Source organism: Phodopus roborovskii, unplaced genomic scaffold (assembly GCF_943737965.1).
Source record: "Phodopus roborovskii unplaced genomic scaffold, PHOROB, whole genome shotgun sequence".
NCBI lineage: Eukaryota > Metazoa > Chordata > Mammalia > Rodentia > Cricetidae > Phodopus > Phodopus roborovskii.
This window is the reverse complement of record NW_026125506.1, coordinates 11,213,530-11,231,395: the sequence shown is the minus strand read 5'-3', so window position 1 is coordinate 11,231,395 and position 17,866 is coordinate 11,213,530. Positions and strand designations below refer to the sequence as shown.

Genomic DNA, 17,866 nt, shown 5'->3' with positions numbered 1-17,866 from the left:
ACTTGGAAGTGTACCTGCTATGGTCAATCTGAACTTGTAGAACAGAAAGTGAGTCCATCAAGGGAACCTGGTGTTTACAGTAGAAATCGTGGTTCCTCAAATTACATTCTTTTCTACTGTGAAGACAAGAATGAGATTTCGTTCTATTCTGCTGTGAGCCTTTAGAACTTTATCCAGAAGAAATGTTTACTCTTTGCCATAATAACTAAGCAGTCGTCCCTGGTATTCACCTTGAACTCCCTCCAGGATTGCAAAATCTGTAAGCTATTGATCCCAAGTTCTCATTTTATAGATGTACTCAAAGGGCTGAAAAAGAAAACCTTAACATTTGAAATCATCCCAGTGTTGTGATATAACATGGGGCTTAGTATCTGTTTTACACTGGTGGTAGGAACAGTAAACACGACTATGGTAAGTGAGCAACAGATGATTTTTGAAGGTGTTCACATCTCTTCTGAAGGGGGGGGGAGATGCTAGATTAGAATGTTGATGCCTGTTCATGCTAAATGCAAATAAGCTCAAAACTTAAGGAGACAATATAAACTACAGCAGCCTTTTAATCTAATTTTATTCCTAAAGTTGAAATTACTAGCAGATAGCACTAAAAATCCACCTTCACTATATACAAAAGTGTAAATTAATTACATGTTAATAAAGAATTTACAACACACACACACGCATACTTCTAAGATAAACTGGATGCAGCCCTTGCTATTAAAAGCTGTACCTGAACAAAAAAAGGACATGTTTATCTGAGGCCCTGGCAGTTGACTATAGAATATCAGTTGTCTCCCAATTATGTTTAAATGCAGAGAGATAGCAACAGTATGGGAACTTACACTCATTAAATATTAGCATTTAAAATAGTGACTAAAGTGAACATTCAGAGCAGCCATTGCTCAGTACAGTCCACACTAGCCCATTGTGAATCGTGAGTTAATGTCAAAGAAAGTAAGTTTCAAACACAGGGTAAATGAGGAAATAAAAGAGACAAGGTGAGTGGCCTCCGTAGAGTAAGAGCAAATATCCACACTGAATAGTCTGACTTCAGCAACTCGTGCTCAGGGAGACAAGTGATAAAACCCAGCAGAAGCTGGGAAAGCCAGCAGGCAGGCCTATGAACCACACAGCCCAGGTTTCTTCAACTTAGGTTGAACTTTCTGTCCCAGTCAGTAATGAAAATAATTTTTAAAAATAGCTTCTGCCTTGGAACAGTAAATTTCCAGTCCCTTTTATGCACTCAAGTTTGGGGTAGAGTCGCAGGAGTGTCTCACTCAGGGGGCCTCAATTTCAGGACTTGAAAACATGCACAGCTCGCACAACATACTGCCGACAGATGGGACACTCACTCATGCGCTTGCCACACTTGGTGCAGGTGACCATGTGCCCACACTCCAGCAGGACACAGTCAATGACTGCATCCATGCAGATTCGGCACAGGCTGTCATCTTCCTCATCCTGAAGCTGCATCCGCTCACCATCTAAAAGTAAATAGAGAGCTGGGGCTCTGGACATGGCCGCTGGCCTTCTCCCCTGCCCGTGGCCAAGCAGCCATGTTCTGAGCAACCACCACAGGTCAACCCACATTCTTCACATGGGCCACTCCATAGTCAGGCCACAAGTAGAAGTTTAGCTAATGTTCTAGCTGTATGGCCATGAAGATGGGACAGTCCCCTTTCGGCAAGAGGGGCTTTTTATTACATGAATAGTAAGTATATTCAACAAAAGATTGTCTGGCTTATCTGGCAATAGCTGTCTCAAAGCCCGTGTCAAGTAATAGACTACTTAGCATCTCTAAAAACAGGCTTACATAACTGAAAAAGGTATATTGATTTCCTAAAATATTTATGGGTTTTCTGCCTGCATTTATATCTGTGTACCACTTAAATGCCTAATTCCCTTGGAAACCAGAAGAGGGATGGGGTCCCCTAAACTGGAATAACAGAGTTGGGAGCCTCCATGTGGGCACTGGGAATTCTAGAAGAACAGCCAGCAGGTTTTAAATGCTGAGCCACCTCCCCAGTCCCAAACCTTTTTATTTTTAGTGGTTTTTATTTTAATTAAGTTTTTATTTGATGTGCACTGCTGTCTGCCTGTGTGTCTGTGTGAAGGTGTTTGAACCCCTGTAATTTCAAATAATACAGTGGTGAGCTGCTATGTGGGAGCTGGTAATTGAACCCAGGTCTTCAAGAAGAGCAGCCAATGCTCCCAACCACTGAGCCATTTCTCCTGCCCTAATGACTTTCTATTTTTGAGAAAGGGTCTGGCTTAGCTTCCTGAGTATTGGGATCATAGGCATGCATTGCCTTGCTAGCTAAATTTGACTTAATTATAACAACCCAAGAAAGGATACTGGGGGGGGGGGGGTGGCAATAAACTTACATGACTTTTGGTTTTCTTCATTCTCTTTGTATAGCCGGTTAACTTTTTCTATCAGTTCCCATTTTTCACAACAACCAGAATAGTTGACAAAATTCCGAGCCAGGATTTCCTTCAGCTGGCGCACACTCATGCCTTCTACCTCTTCAAGGCTAGACAGGTCAGATAGTGAGGCTCTCACTTTCTTCTTGGAGAGCCCTGGGTTCTGAAATCAGAATATTCCACAAGTCCAGATGTCTCTCTAATTTTGGTTCCCATGGCCCTGGATGCTCTCCCCAGACTCCTCAGTTCCCTGAGATGTTTTGATAGTGTTCTACAGCTAAACTAGAAAAAAATGTACTGGCTGACCAAGAGGAAGTCCAGCCTCTTCCCTTTCTGACACATGGCATTTATCAGGGAAAACAATTTTAAAGTTTTACCTGCTCCCCCAAGTTTTCTTCTTCTTGTTCATCATCTTCATCTTCTTCATCATCATCATCATCATTATCATCATCATCATCATCTGTGTTTGCTGAAGCTATCTCGCTTTGAACCTATATACATGACAAATCCAACTGATTACTAATCAGGCTTTTCTAATTATTAACTTTTACTTCTCTGTAGAGAAAAACTATCTGCTGAACCTCGATCACCTTAGGGCCAGGTCAGTGGAGCAAGCAGAGCACACCTTTAATCCCAGCACTTGGGGAGACAAAGGAGTAATAAGTCAGCCTAGTCTACAACGCAACTCCTAGGCCAGCCCCCAAGCCAAGGCTACATAGTGAGACTCTGCCAAAACAAAACAAAAAACAAAAACCTGGGACTGGAGGGATGGCTCAGCAATTAAGAACACATCTAAGTACTAACTGCCTGAGAAAGGTCCTAAAGCAAAGCCACTAAGAATGTGGGGTGGCACTACATCATTGGGACCTAAAAATAGCCCATTTAACTGGAGCCACAAGAAAAATAACTGGTAAGATGGCTCAGTGGGCACAAACAGATGCTTGCACTGAGCTTGACAACCTGATTTGAACCCACATTCTGGACAGAACACTGACAAGTTGTCCTCTGACATCCATATGCCTCTCTGGGCATGAACAAATGAAAATATGTACACACACAAATAAATCAATGTTTTAAAAAAAAAAAAACACTAAGTGGGGTAATAGGGGCAAACATCTTTAATCCCAACATTTGGAAGGCATAGGCAGGTGGATCTCTGAGTTTGAGGTCAGCCTGGTCTACAAAGTGAGTTCCAGGACAGCCATGGCTGTCGCTAAAAACAAAACAGAAAACCACAAAAAAAAAAAAAAAAAAAAAAGCTAACAAAAATTCCTTCTTTTTTGGATTATATACCTTATTTCACAAATTTTCTTCTTTTGAGGCTGGAGAGATGGCTCAATAGTTAAGAGCACTAGCTACTCTTCTAAGGGTCCCAGGTTCAACTCCCAGCACCTACATGGCACCTCACAACTGTCTTTAACTACAGTTCTAAGGAATCCAAAGCCCTCACAGACATGAATTCAGACAAAACACCAATTAAGGTCTAGCCTGGGCTAATATTAACTCATTTCTTTTTGACTCCACATTCTAAATACTGAAACTGGTGTATACCACCACTGACATCATCTTTTGACCATAGCATATAGTAATCTAGGTGGTTCCAATATCACATATTTCATCCTATAGGTACCACATTGCAGCACTCTGCCACCTGTATCTCCCCAAAATGGTGTCATTTATTCCAAAACTGGCACAAGTCAGATATATCTGTTTATAACAATGCAAGTTCTCATTTGAGAAAATTATAAAACTTTGGTCTTAGTCTTATCCCAATTATGAATATCTGGATAGCAGCTAAGTCAATCTATCTGCCTCTATCCCTTAAGGCTGGGATATAAGTATATCCATGCCCAGTCATGCCTACACTTTTAAGATTATTTTAAACTGGGCATTGGTGGCAATTCCTAGCACTCGGGAGGCAGACGCAGGCGAACCTCTGTGAGGTCATGGCATGCCTGGTCTACAGAGCTAGTTCCAGGATAGGCTCCAAAGCAATACAAAGTTTTTTGGGGCAGAGTTTCTCTGTGTTGCTTCGGAGCCTGTACTAGAACTCAACTCTGTAGAGCAGGCTAGCCTCAAACTCTGCCTCCTAAGTGCCGGGGTTAAAAGTACACCAACACTGCCTGGCTGAGATATTTTTATGTGTGTGAATAGTTTCTGCATGTATGTACTACATATACTTTTATATTATGTGAGTGGTTATCTACATGTATACAGTTTCTGAGAACGACAGAAAGGGCATCAGATTCCCCAAAACTGTAGTTAGGATAGTTGTAAGCAGCAGTGTGGCTACAAACAAGCAAATCAGGGCCTCTGCAAGAGCAGTAAAGGCTATTAATCACTGAGCCATCTCTCCAGCTCCCACACCTTGATGCTTTTTGTTTATTGTGAGACAAGGTCTTCTCGCTATATATCCCTGGCTATTCTAGAAGTTACTATGTAGACCAGGCTGGCCTCTTAACTCAAAGATCAGTCTGCTTCTGTATCCCAAGTGCTGGGATTAAAGGCATGCACCACTACACCCAGCACACATCTACTTTTAATACCTTTCTTCAAAGGTGGAAAAATAAAAAAAAAAAATTCAAAACAAGTCAGTATTTATATATGTCTAAGGTTTTCTGTTTGATTTTGTTTTTGCTTTTTGAGACATGGTTTCTCTGTGTAGCCCTGGCTGTTCTGGATCTCACTCTGTAGACCAGGCTGGTCTTGAACTCACAGAGATGTAGTGGATTATTAACTATGTAAAGATGTGTTATATTTGTTTATGATGTATTTGTTTAACAATGTAAAAATGTGTTGCTTTGCATGCCTAAGGCATGGTCTAATTAAAAAGCTGAGCAGTCAATGGCTAGGCAGTAGAAGGATGGGCTGGTGAGCAGATAGAATAAGTAGGAGAAGGAATCTAGGCTTGAGAAGAGAAAGAGATACCTGCTCAGAGACAGAGAAGACATACAGGATGAACAAAAGGTAAAAAGCCCCAAGGCAAAACAGATCCAGAGAAACAGGATGGGGCAAGCACAAGATAAGGCTGAGCATTCATAACTAATAGTAAGTCTCCATGTCATTTTTTGGAGCTGGCTATCTAAGAGATCCTGCTACAGAGCCCACCTACCTCTGCCTCCCGAGTGCTTGGATTGGATTAAAGGTATGTGCCACCACTGTCCATTATATCTTAGGATTTTTGTATTGTTTTTAATGTGGGCACCTTGCTAATTTACCCAGGCTGGCCTCAAACTGAGTTCATGAGATCTTGAACTCATGTGCTGGAACTACACCACCACACCCAGTTTAATTTAGCATTTCAGAGTCATTCATATAGAACAAGCTATGAGTTGTAATCCCTACATGTTATCCAATTATGATATTCATTAACATATTGGTATTTCTGCATGTATGCATACCAGAAGAGGGCATCATATCCTATTATAGATGGTTGTAAGCCACCATGTGGTTGCTGGGAATTGAACTCAGGACCTCTAGAAGCCAATGCTCTTAACTGAGTGATCTCTCAACCCTGGGACAATATTCTAGTTATACTAAATAAGTACTTTTATTTTTGCTACTTAAATTAGGTAAATTTGTAATCACCTTTAATCCTAGCACTCCGAAAGGCAGAGGCAAGCAGATTTGTGTGAGTTTGGGGACAGCCAAGGATACAGAGAAACTCTGTCTCAAAAAACTAAAGAGCTTAGGTTCAATCGCCAGCACCACCTAAGCCCAGCCTATAATACTGCACACTTTTGACCCCAGCACTCAAGAGGTAGAGCTGGGAAGACCAGAAGTCCAAAGTCAGGGCTGGGGATAAAGCTCAGATGATTAAAATGCTTGTTATACAAGGACTCACAGCACTCACAAAAAGCAAGGTGAAGAGTACATGTTTATACTGCCAGTAGTAAAGACAGTGATGGTGATGGGAACATCTCTGAGGTTTCCAGGCTAGTCAAACTAGCCAAATCAATGACCTCCAAGTCAGTAAGGGACCCATTCTCAAAATATGGGATAGAGAACAACTGAGTAAGGATGTGCGAGCACACACACAGTTCAAGGTCATCCTCAGCTACATAAGGAACTTGAGACTACGCTGAGGTAGAACCCTCGTCTCAAATAAATAAAAGCAAGTCAGAACAATTGAGGTCATTGGTTATTCACTATTGTTTCTACGGTCACTGACACTTTTGGTTAACTATACAAGTTACAAAACTATACAAGACAAGAAACTAAAGACAAACTCATGAGCTACTTTAGACTGGATTCCAGGCACTGAGCACACAGAAGCTACACATCATTTCTTGTGCAGTGCCAGCGAGCGCTGAGGATGGAACCTTTGCCCTTCATCTGAAGTCACCCAGCACTGATGATCCCTACCACATGAGCAAGCATGAACCTAGTAGGTCCTTAGGGTCATCAATCACACCATCCTACCTGTGCCAGAACTTCTGATCTGAAGGCCCCATCTCTGTCCATGAGCTCTCCCTGGAAGGAGGAAACAGTAGCAGTGGGGGCTGTGTAATTTGAAAAAAAGGATTGTGAAAAAAAACTAGAAGTCTGGGAGCGTGAGGAATTGAGGCTGCTAGAGTCCAGGTCATCCCCTGAGCGTAGTCCACGATGGCACAGTACTAGATCTACCAAGTCTTCCTTCTCCCGACACGTGTCAGTCGATATATTTCTGAGGAGGAGATACTGCCGTAGGTCCTTCACTTTCAGTCGCATCAACTGAGGGCGCTGGAAGGCTGTCTCTTGTAGTAGGTGACAAGTAGAACATCTGCGGAGGTTTTCTTGTGAAACCGAGCAAAAGGAGCAAAAGTCCTTCTTGCAGTCACAGCAGACATGCTGGAGACAGAGCAGACATAGACAACACATAAGCACCCTCTTTTGTGTTAGAACTGAAACCTTGGTTCATGTGCAGTCCCATGGCACAAGCTTATTTTCACAAAACCACCACTAAGGCAGCTTAGATTCACAAAACTCTAATACAGCACTTTAAGGAAAAATATACTCTTGTGTTAATGAATTAAAACGTTTCCACCCCTTGCACCAAACATGTAATTAGCAGAACCAAGCTGACTTGAACCACATGGAACATGTTGAAAGCACAGCCACAAAGCTCTCTTTCTGGTCTTTTCCTATGTGGACAATTTTCTCAGCAAAGAGGAAAAAAGCTTAACATAAAAAGAAAAGAAAATGACTGCTCCAACATAACCCAAAGACTCAAGAAGGACCCCCCCCCCATTAGTGCAGAAATCTGTAGCCATTGTGGCCCTAATTATAATCTAAGCTATCTCAGAACAGAATCTTGGAGAGGACATTCAGTTGTGTCCACTTCTGTTCAGTGTATTGCTCCCACAAGCTAACACTCATTTATGCAATTTATAAGAGATTATACTGATCAGACTGCAAGATGACCTGTGAAAGTTGAAAAGTTTTAGACTGAGTTCTTTAAAATTTCCACAAACACAAGGTCATTCATTGCCTCTCCAAGAATTATAATTTATGTTTGTATTTTCTCCCATGTGTTATTCATATACAATAGTCCATCCAACTCACCTTTTTTCTAAAGACTGAAAATGAAAGTCCACATGCTTTGCAAACTATATTGGGCCCTTCAGTAGCTGCTGGTGGGTAGGTGGGAAAGTCAGAGCTTGTTGTAAATCTGAATGGGCCAGTGCTTCCTGGAAATCCTGCCTGCTGACCTCTGACAGCTCCAGTTCCCATGACTTCATTCAGCAGCCCACAACATGAAGCCCACATAGAAGTAGCACCCGCCTGGGGAAGAAAACCACAAATGCATAGTTTACCAAGCAGAGGGGCTAGAGTATTGGCTCAAAGGACACTCACTGGCAGCTCTTCCAGAGGACTCAGCTTTGATTCCTATTACCCATATGTCCCAGCGGATCTGATGCTGTCTTCTGGCATACAGGTGGTACATAGATATATATATGCAAGCAGAACATCCAAACACATAAATACAATAAGCCACCTTTAATCCCAGCACTCAAGGAAGCTGAGGTAGGAGGATTTCTGAGTTCAGAGCCAGCCTGGTCTACAAAGCAAGTTCCAGGGCAGGCTCCAAAGCCACAGAGAAACCCTGTCTCAGAAAAGGAAAGAAAACAAAACACACACACACACACACAAGAGGGCAAGGCAGGTGGATCTACAGAGCAATTTCTAGGAAACTCAGTTGGGGGGTGGGGGACTGAAACTATCTAAAAACTCGGGCCTTCAATTTGCAAGCCTCCCTGCCTCAGGGAGGCAAAAGCATGATTATGCCACTACACTGACTGTCAAGTATATTCTATGTAATGTTAGAAACATGCTAACCCCCTTTAAATGTCAGCTTTTATTTGAAATCCACATTTCTAGGGTGTCTGAGTACATCCATTTCCTGTTAACCTGAGACAGGTACTAGATACTACAGTTCTATTTCTCTAGCTATTATTTAACAGAAAGGTATAAAACCATACTTTCTCTTTAATCCTACTGTTTCACTGGTTATTGAGTATAATATGTTGTTTTAAAGAATAATTTAACTTTTTATTTTACATGCACGGGTATGAAGATATCAGATCCCCTGGAACTGGAGCTACAGAGAGTTGTGAGCTGCCATGTATGTGGGTGCTGGGAATTGAACCCGGGTCTTCTAGAAGAACAACTATTGCTCTTAACCACTGAGCCATCTTTCCAGCTCCTATATGCTAGTTTTTTTTTGTTAAAAAAGATAGGGGTATTGGAGAGATGGCTCATCAGTTAGGATAACCCCCCCCCCCAAGACAGGGTTTCTCTGTAGCTCTGACTGTCCTGGAACTAGCTCTGTAGACCAGGCTGGCCTCAAACTCACAGAGATCCATTCGCGTGCCTCTGCCTCCCCGAGTGCTAGGATTAAAGGCATGTGACACCACCCCCAGGCAAATAAATACATCTTTAAACAAAAGGCAAGAGGAGAGCTCAGTGACAAAGAGAGTGCTTATACAGCATTTAGGAGGTTCTTAGTCCCATCCTAAGCATGACAAAAAAAATCCCCAACCAAATGCCAAATAAAGCTCTCTAAGGTTTTTTGTTGTTGTTTTGGTTGGTTTCAGTAGGGACCTTGATGTAGCTAGCCCTGGTTGTCCTAAAATTTGCTAGAGACCAGGCCTTGAACTCCCAGAAATCCACCTGAGTGCTAGGATTAAAAGTGTGTACTATCATACACACCAGGAGCTTTCTAGATTTTAAAGTATCTTATGCATTTATTTATCTCTTTTGAGTTCTACTCTATTCCACACAAACTTATAAAGAATATAATCACTTGACATTAAGGAAAGCACTTTTAAGACAGAAGCTACTCTACCTTTTCAGGACAAAAGCACTAAACATCATTTCCAATGACCAAAACACTTGCACTCACAAAGCATAAAGGACATTTGCCTCCCCGTTGAATTATTTTAGGGTTTTCCTTTCCTGCCTTTTTACTCAGTCAGAATATGGTTATCACTATACCACCTATAACAATCTTTGTTTTATTTTTATTTTGTGTTACTGGGAATGGACCCCTGCTTAGAAAGCACTGTACCAGAGCACAATTGGAGCTCCTTTGTCTTCTATTTCACTAGTCTCAGTAATGTGATAAGCAAGCCTGTCAGAAACAGATACAAATTTTCAAACGTGAGGCCAAAGCCATTTTCCCATGCTTAAAGAATAAAAGGTATAGTGTTTGAAATCAGTAGAGTTTGTTCGTTTATTTATGTATTTCAAATAGGGTTCCTCTGTGTAGCCCTGGCTGTCCTGGAACTCAATCTGTAAACCAGGCTGACCTTAGAACTCAGAGAACTTCTTGCCTTTGCCTCCAATCGCTGAGAATAAAGTCATGTGCTACCGCTGCCTGGCGCCATGTGCTACTGAAACATATCCTAGCACCTAAACAATGTGATAACAGTGTAAGTCAAAGTACCTGAGGTATTCGCTAAAACGGCACCAGACATGTGGTTCCATCTATCTTATCTAACAAATATTATTTGCTCAACTAGCTTAAAAAACAAAAGACAAAACAAAACAAAAAACCAAAAACTTGAAAGGAACTTCTAGTGCTAATGGCGATGCTGTTCTCACTATGCAGAAGTCATTCATGTGAAGAGAAAGGAGGAAGAGTTATACAAAGTTCAATGTCTACGGATCTTCATCACTAATGTAAGGGTTATATGGTTCACATCTGTAATTCTCAAGACAGTGCTGCTTTCAAAACCCAAGAAAAATAATGAAGAGTTCCTATCATAGACTCTAAAGCCACAGTTTGCTTATACACGACAGCAAGAGGCACCAAACTAACGACTGTTCCTTCAAGGAAAAAAAAAAAAAGATTTGACTAGATGTGGTGGCACATGCCTTTAATCCCAGCATTTAGGAAGCAGAGACAGGTGGATCTCTGTGAGTTGGAGGCCAGACTGATCTGAAGATGGAGTTCCAGGTCAGCCAGAACTACAGAGAGAAACCCTATCTTGAAAAAACAAAAGAAAAAAAAATTTATCAGCAGTCTTCCAAAGAAAAGCTACATGTGTTCTTTCTCCCTCTCCTGGAGACAAGATTTCTTCATGTAGTCCTTGCTGCCCTGGACCTCTCTATGTAGTCCAAGACAACCTGAATTCAGATTCTCCTGCCTCTGACTCCTGAGTGCTGGGACTGAAGATGTATGCCACCATGTCCAGCCCGAAGAAAGCTTGCTTGCTCACTCTCCTTTCTTCTCTTCCTTCCTTCCTTCCTTCCTTCCTTCCTTCCTTCCTTCCTTCCTTCCTCTCCCTCCCTTTCTTTCTTGAGACAAGATCTTACTGTATAACCCTGGCTTGCCTAGATCTAGGTATGCAGACCAAGCTGATATCCAATTCATAGAGAGCTGCCTATCTATGCACACACAACCATATACCTACCAAAGTTCTTTTAAATCTTCAATTATTTTGAAAAAAAAAAAAAAAAAGACAGGGTTTCTATATAGCTTGGGAGGCTGTCCTGGAACTTGATCTGTAGACCAGGCTGGTCTTGAACTCACAGAGATCCACCTGCCTCTGCCTCCCCAGTACTAGGACTAAAGGCATGTGCAACCACTGCCCAACTTAAATCTTCAATCTTAAAAAAAAAAAAAAAAATGTTGTAGTGGAAAGCTATCAAGAAAGACACCCAACATCAACCTCTGGTTTGTACATACACACATATGTATAAAAATACACCATAAAATTAAAAAGTAAACTATATAGTTCTAGTGAAGGGACCCAAGGATCTATTTGAGAAAGTATGTATAATTTCTGGGTAGATACCATTATTAGAAGATAACCATATAGTCCTATTCTCTCTTGTTTCTATGAAAGAGCAGGAATTCCCTTTGCATCCTCCACAAAGAAAATAATCACAGGAACACCAAGAGCTGAGGAGATAGTTCAGTTAGTAAAAATACTTGCCTGGAAGCACAACACAAGAACCTACACTCTACCCCAAGGAATCCCCCGTACTCCCACACATGAGGACACAAGCCTATAATCTCAGCAACTGGGAGTTAGAGGCAACAGTACTGGGAGCTCAAAGGCATTCTTAGCTACATAGTAAACTGAGACCAGCTTGGGATACAGGAGGCTTTGTCTCAAAATACTAAGTAAATAACTCCCTATATAGTGAAAAAGCTGGGCATATAGTAAATCTATAATCCCAGCACTAGGAGGAGAGAAGCAAATCCCTTGGGGCTTGCTGGCCAACCAGCCTAGCCTTCTCAGCAATTTCCAGATCACAAAGCACCAGTTATATTGGGGTTATACTGCTGTGAAAAGATACTATGACCAAGGCAACTCTTATGGAAGAAAGCATTTAACTGGGGGCTTGCTTACGGTTTCAGGGGTTTAGTCCATTATCATCATGGTAGGGAGAATGGTGGCAGGCAGGCAAGTAGTGGAGCAGTAGCTGATAGCTACGTCCTAATCGACAGACAGACTCTGAACTTGGAATGGCTTTTGAAACCTTAAAGCCCACCCTGACACATTTCCTCCAACAAGGCCACACCTCACAATCCTTTTCAAACAGTGCCATTCACAGGTGACTAAAAACTCGAATCCATGAGTCTTTGGGGCTGTTCTCATTCATACCACCACATAGGAGGAACAACCCCCAAAGTTCCAGCTAGTCTATACCCATGCACACTCATATAACACACACACAGAACAAAGCCTCTTTTTGGGGGATGGGGATGTCAAAACAGGGTTTCTCTGTATTGCTTTGGAGCCTGTCCTGGAACTAGCTCTGTAGACCAGGCTGGCCTTGAACTCACAGAGATCTGCCTACCTCTGCACCACCAACACCCAGCTGACCAAAGATTTTTAACTGTAACTATTTTATTATATATATATATATAAAAAAGTTCAGTAGCTTCCCAGTCAAAACTATGTTGCTGTAACCCTACTTAGTACAATGCAGATCCATATTACTATTTTCAGCCACAGATCCTAGCAGAAGGAAAGAAAACAGTGAAAAATCTAGGTTGTAGCCTCATTAGGATCTGTGAACTTTGGTCACATACATCCAGTAAGAAAATAGCTCTTGCACTAAGAGAATACTCTTAGCAGCATAGGAAAGGTAAACTTACAATGCTCCCTTCTCTGAGAACAGCGTCTGTACTTTTCCAAACTACTAGACAGTTCAGAGTTCAAACAGGCCTGTACATACTTGCTAGTCCTATCTAGCCTATCCTTCAATCCCACCCAGAATATATGAAAAACATAATTTTCATGTCTATATGAAGCCCTGTGTGTCACACCCCAGAGCTTAAGTGATTCCTTCAGTAATCTGACCTCCTCTGTTCTTGAGAGCAGGTGGTTTTAGTTCCCAACCTCTGTGACTCCCTCTACCCTTGACCTGTGAAACTGATCCCGACTATAGTTTTCAACAGGTTAGACTCACCACAGAGCCTTAAAAATTATTCATGCCTGATGACCTGAGCCTAATCCCCAGGACCCATGTGTGGAGGGAGAGAACCAACTCTCCCAAGGCGTCAGTGCTGTGGAATACAGAGATACATAGAAACAAATAAATGTAATTTTAATGTGTTTAAATACAGGGGGCCTTCTGATTTTGCTACTTTAGAGTATAGTTTGGGCAACATTTTTTTTCCTTTAACTCCCCAAGTAATTCTGATAATATAGCCCATGTTCACAAGGCCAAGACCTTCTGGATCTGAATGAAGATTCCTTCCTTCCCACTCAAACAATTTTATCTAAAAAACAACTCTCAAGATTCCTGGTAAGACCTCAGCCATGTGCTCACCCAAGACTTTTCTATATTTTCTTGTTGTCAAGGATATGCCTCTATTTTTCTGCTTTCCTTTAGAGCTCCCCAGTACTTTCAGAAAGTAAAGGTAGCTATATAATAGAAAGGATTAGCTAAGGTGGTCAATTTAATCTGATCCTCAAATTAGTTTCCTTCACTGAAATATAGTGATTTCTTTCATTTACTCTTTGCTGCCAACTTTTTTGTTTTTATTTTTCAAGACATGGTATTTCTATATAGTCCTGGTTGTCCTGGGACTCAATCTGTGGACCAGGCTGGGCTTGAATTCACAGATTCTCCTGCCTCTCCCTTTTGAATGCTGAGATAAAAGTTGTACACAATCATCCTATAGCTTTAATTACCTATCAAACTTCTCTGTTTTCTTGTATGAAATCTTCAACACCAGGAAAATGGTCACTGATGGCCTAATCTGTCAAAAACAGGCACTGTTACAAATTATTTTTAGAAGCCAGGTGGTGGTGCACGAATTTAATCCCAGCACTTGGGAGGCAGAGGCGAGGCCAACTTGGTCTACAAAGTGAGTTCCATGACAGCTAGGGCTACACAAAGAAACTGTCTCAAAAAAGAAGAAAAAAGCCTGGTGGTAGTGATTTTTTAATCCTAGCACCGCAGAGGCAGAAGCAGGTGGATCTCTGTGAGTTCAAGGCCAGCCTGGTCTACAGAGTGAGTTTTAGGACAGACTCCAAAGTTACAGGCTCAAAAAAAGAAAAGATAAAGAAAGCAGTTATCTTCCACTTAAATATAAAACCACTTGTTCTTGATCCACTTAAACATTTGGGCACAGTATCTAATACCCACCCAATTCTTCCAAATCTAATTTCCTTGATAAATAAAGACTGTTTTTGGACCCCACAGCAAAGGTGATGATTTTCAGGCAAGAATGACCTCCAGATGGTTTGATAATGTATTCTAGCTGGGCAGTGGTGGTACACACCTTTAATCCCAGCACTAAGGTGGCAGAGACAGGTGGATCTCTGAGAGTTCAATGCCAGTCTGGGTTTCCAAGACAGCCAGAACTGTTACACAGAGAAACTGTTTTGGAAAAACAAAAAAATAAAATATTCTAAGTTGCAGAGATATTTTTATAACTATATTGGCAAGAAAATAAACAAACAAACAAACAAAATCTCACAGGGTTGATGGCTCAGTGGTTAAAAGCACTGGCTGTCCTTTCAAAGGAGCAGGGTTTGATTCCTAGCACCCACATAGTGTCTAACAGCTATTTTTAGCACCAGTTCCAGGGGATCTGACATCCTCTTCTGAACTCCTTCGGTTTCAGGCATGCCCATGCTGCACAGACATACATGCATTTATACCTATAAAACAAAATTTTAAAACATAACAAAACAAAACCCTTATGAGCTAAAGAGATAGATGGCTTAGCAGTTACTAGGAGCAGTCATTGCTCTTACAGAGGATGCAGGTTCAGTTCCTAGCACCAAGGTGTCTCACAATACTATTAACTGCAGTTCAGGGGATCTGATGCCACCTTCTGACCTCTGTGAGCACCATGCAGGCAGACGTTGCACATACATGCATACATACCACTCATACACAAAAACCTTAAAACATTTTAAAACAACTTTCTAGAAGGTAGTTCCAATGTTTTCCATTTGAGACCACACACATATCTGCAATGCAAGCACTCAGGAGATCACTCACCAATTCAAGGACAGCCTACATACTCAGTTCCAAACCAGTCAGATACACAGCAAGACCCTATCTCAAAAAAAAAAAAAAAAAAGAAGTTACCTATTCCAAAAATCTTTGCTTCCATCAGGAAAAGGGCTTGTTTTGAAACAGATCTCACATAGTACAAGCTGGCCTCACACTTACTATGAAACCAAGACTAGTTTGGAATGCCTAATTGTCCTGACTCCAGCTTCTACTGCCCACTGGATTACAGGTACGCAACAATGAAGGTATCATTATTTTTCTTGCTTCTGGGGATTGTCACGCACACATACACACCTTACATTATTGTGGTTTGTAGTGTGGCTACTTGGTATCTCTGTCTGGAGTTTGTTGTTTGGTTTTTGACGAAAGCACTTGCTTTGTAGCAAGTGGTGGCCTCAAACTTGTAACAATCCTCCTGTCTCAGCCTCCCAAACATTGATTACAGGCCTGTGCCGCCATGGCTACCTGTCTCTTTCATTTTGACTGGCAAACCCTTTCCTAAAGAGGGGGATTATATTCTGAATTACTTCTACTCCCTCTTGACAAAGAAGAAACTGGACAACACTTGCTGAATTTCTCTACCGCTTGACACTCTCTTTTCAATCAACAAAATAAATCTTTGACACTTTGTGAAGGTCGAGTTCATCTAGCAGCCCAAAGCCAACACACTTCTTCAGTGCCATCTGTGGAGAGAGGTATCATTCATTACCTTCTGACTCAACACCACTTGGTTTGATTTGGGCAAATGAATCAATATCTAAATTGATTGCTTACAAGGACTCTTCAGAACTCTCTGTGATGAAGTTGAGGAAAAATCATCTCCCCAAAGTAGGCCAAAATCACGCACACACCCCCTCCCCTTTTCTGAAACTTCTATCAGTGATGCCCACGCTCTCGCTCCCACCTGGGAGAAAGGCTGCCAAATTACTTGCTGCGTACCTAGTGGTGAGAGACACTTCCAGCGCTCTAGGTCACGGCCACGGCGTTTAAACCCACGGAAGAAGAACTTACTGGGGGGAACCCAACCCCTGGCATTTCTAGCCGGGTTAACCTGGTCCCAGCCTCATCACTCCCCGCACCGATCTCTCTGCCTCTCTTGTCCCGTGATGCCCCCCACATCTGGGTTAGCTCAAGGACTCGGGGAGCAGAGGGCACGGCCGTGGGCAGAGGCACCGAGGCCTGAGGGGAGCTCTAGCGGATTGAAAATCTCGGGACCCCGAGAGACGCACAGGGCCGGGGAACAGGGCCGGGCAGGCTGCAACCTCAGGGCCACTCGCCTCCTCCTTGGCCAGGCCGCCGGGGGGCGCTGTGGGAGCTCGGGCGGGTCCGCTAGCCCGGCCTCTCCGGATGGAACCGGTCCGGGCGCCCCCCACAGCGGTGGTCTCTCAGGAACCTGCCAGGCAACCGCTGAGACGGAGAGAAAGGAGGCGCTCCGGGCGGGCGGGCGGGCGGGCGCACGGGAGAGGCGAGGAGGGCCTCCCGGCTCCACCAGCCCCTCACCTTCATGGCCGCGACCGCCTCGGCTCGGTCGACTCTACCCAGGAACTCAGCACCATAGCAGCTTCCTCACACAACGGACCTCCTTCCTTCTAAGGCGGCGAATGCTGCGCCTCCCGAGGCCGACTGAGCGTCCCGACGTAAGGGGCGTGGCCACGCTCGGCTCACGCCCCGGGAAGACGCCCAGCGGAGGGCGACAATCACCAATCAAAAACAGTTCTTCGGGGGGCCGGTCACCACAGCCAATGAAATTGCAGGGAAGGGACGGGGCCTCGGGCACAGCCCCGAGAGCAAAAAAGGGGCGGGGCGGGGCGGGGCGGGGCGGGGCGGGTCCGGTCCGACGCAGAGGCTCTCCTAGGAGAAGCTGCTGAGGCTCAGTTGGCTTCCCACTTTGGGTGGCTGCGTTTCCCTGCCAGAGTCAGAAAGGACTGTGATGAAGTGGGAAAATGCGGTTGGTTTGGAGGCTTTTGTTCTGACCAGCCAAGCAGAGCCTCAGTGCTAGCCCATTCTCCGAATGTTCTAGATTCCCACATTGTGAGAACCTCCACTCTCCTGGAAAGGTGTAGCACACACTAGCAAGAACCACTAATAAGGTTTATTGAATGAATTGAATTCCAATTGTTCTTTTGTTTGTCGTTGTTTAGCTTGTGGGGCGGGGGAGGAAACGGTTTCTTTGACAGTCCTGGCTAGAGCAGGCTGGCCTGGAACTCAAAGAGATCTGCCTGTCTCTACCTCTAAATGGTGGGATTAAATTCGTGTGCCACCACACCTGGGTCCAATTGACCTTTAAATGTTCAGAATTACCCAAATACTAACCCTTTGGAGGAATTCACATGATCCCTTCAAATTGACTTTGGAGGCAGGGAAACGATTTTACCAGTTTCTTCAGCCTCACTGCATTAAGGCTTTAATTAGTTGGTTTTCCTATACTTCTTTCTCTCACTTCAAAATAATAAATTAAGTTTTAGACTTGAAG

General features: G+C 43.0%; 1 protein-coding gene across 3 annotated transcripts; it reads right to left on the bottom strand.

Annotated features, from left to right (window-relative positions):
* Positions 1 to 551: 551 nt before the first annotated feature.
* Rnf34 (ring finger protein 34) lies at positions 552 to 17,054 on the bottom strand. 3 transcript variants are annotated; one of them, XM_051176618.1, is made up of 6 exons: positions 16,894 to 17,054; positions 7,966 to 8,184; positions 6,844 to 7,251; positions 2,799 to 2,912; positions 2,383 to 2,584; positions 552 to 1,481 (listed from the first exon to the last, which is right to left on the bottom strand). In XM_051176618.1, the coding sequence occupies exons 1-6, from the start codon at positions 16,897 to 16,899 to the stop codon at positions 1,291 to 1,293; spliced, it is 1,140 nt and encodes a 379-aa protein (XP_051032575.1). In that variant the 5' UTR covers positions 16,900 to 17,054; the 3' UTR covers positions 552 to 1,290. The 3 variants fall into 3 exon arrangements, with proteins under 3 accessions (XP_051032575.1, XP_051032576.1, XP_051032577.1); XM_051176619.1 differs by lacking the exon at positions 16,894 to 17,054 and adding an exon at positions 15,379 to 15,397; XM_051176620.1 differs by lacking the exon at positions 7,966 to 8,184 and having other exon boundaries at positions 16,894 to 17,049.
* Positions 17,055 to 17,866: the final 812 nt, after the last annotated feature.

Bases quoted from the DNA above. Each gene is read 5' to 3' on its own strand.
- Rnf34 (XM_051176618.1), bottom strand. The intron at 2,913-6,843 runs GTAGGATGGTGT...TCATGTATATAG, and splicing joins GATCAGAAGTTCTGGCACAG to GTTCAAAGCGAGATAGCTTC. The intron at 1,482-2,382 runs GTAAGTTTATTG...ATTTACTTTTAG, and splicing joins TGAAGAAAACCAAAAGTCAT to ATGGTGAGCGGATGCAGCTT.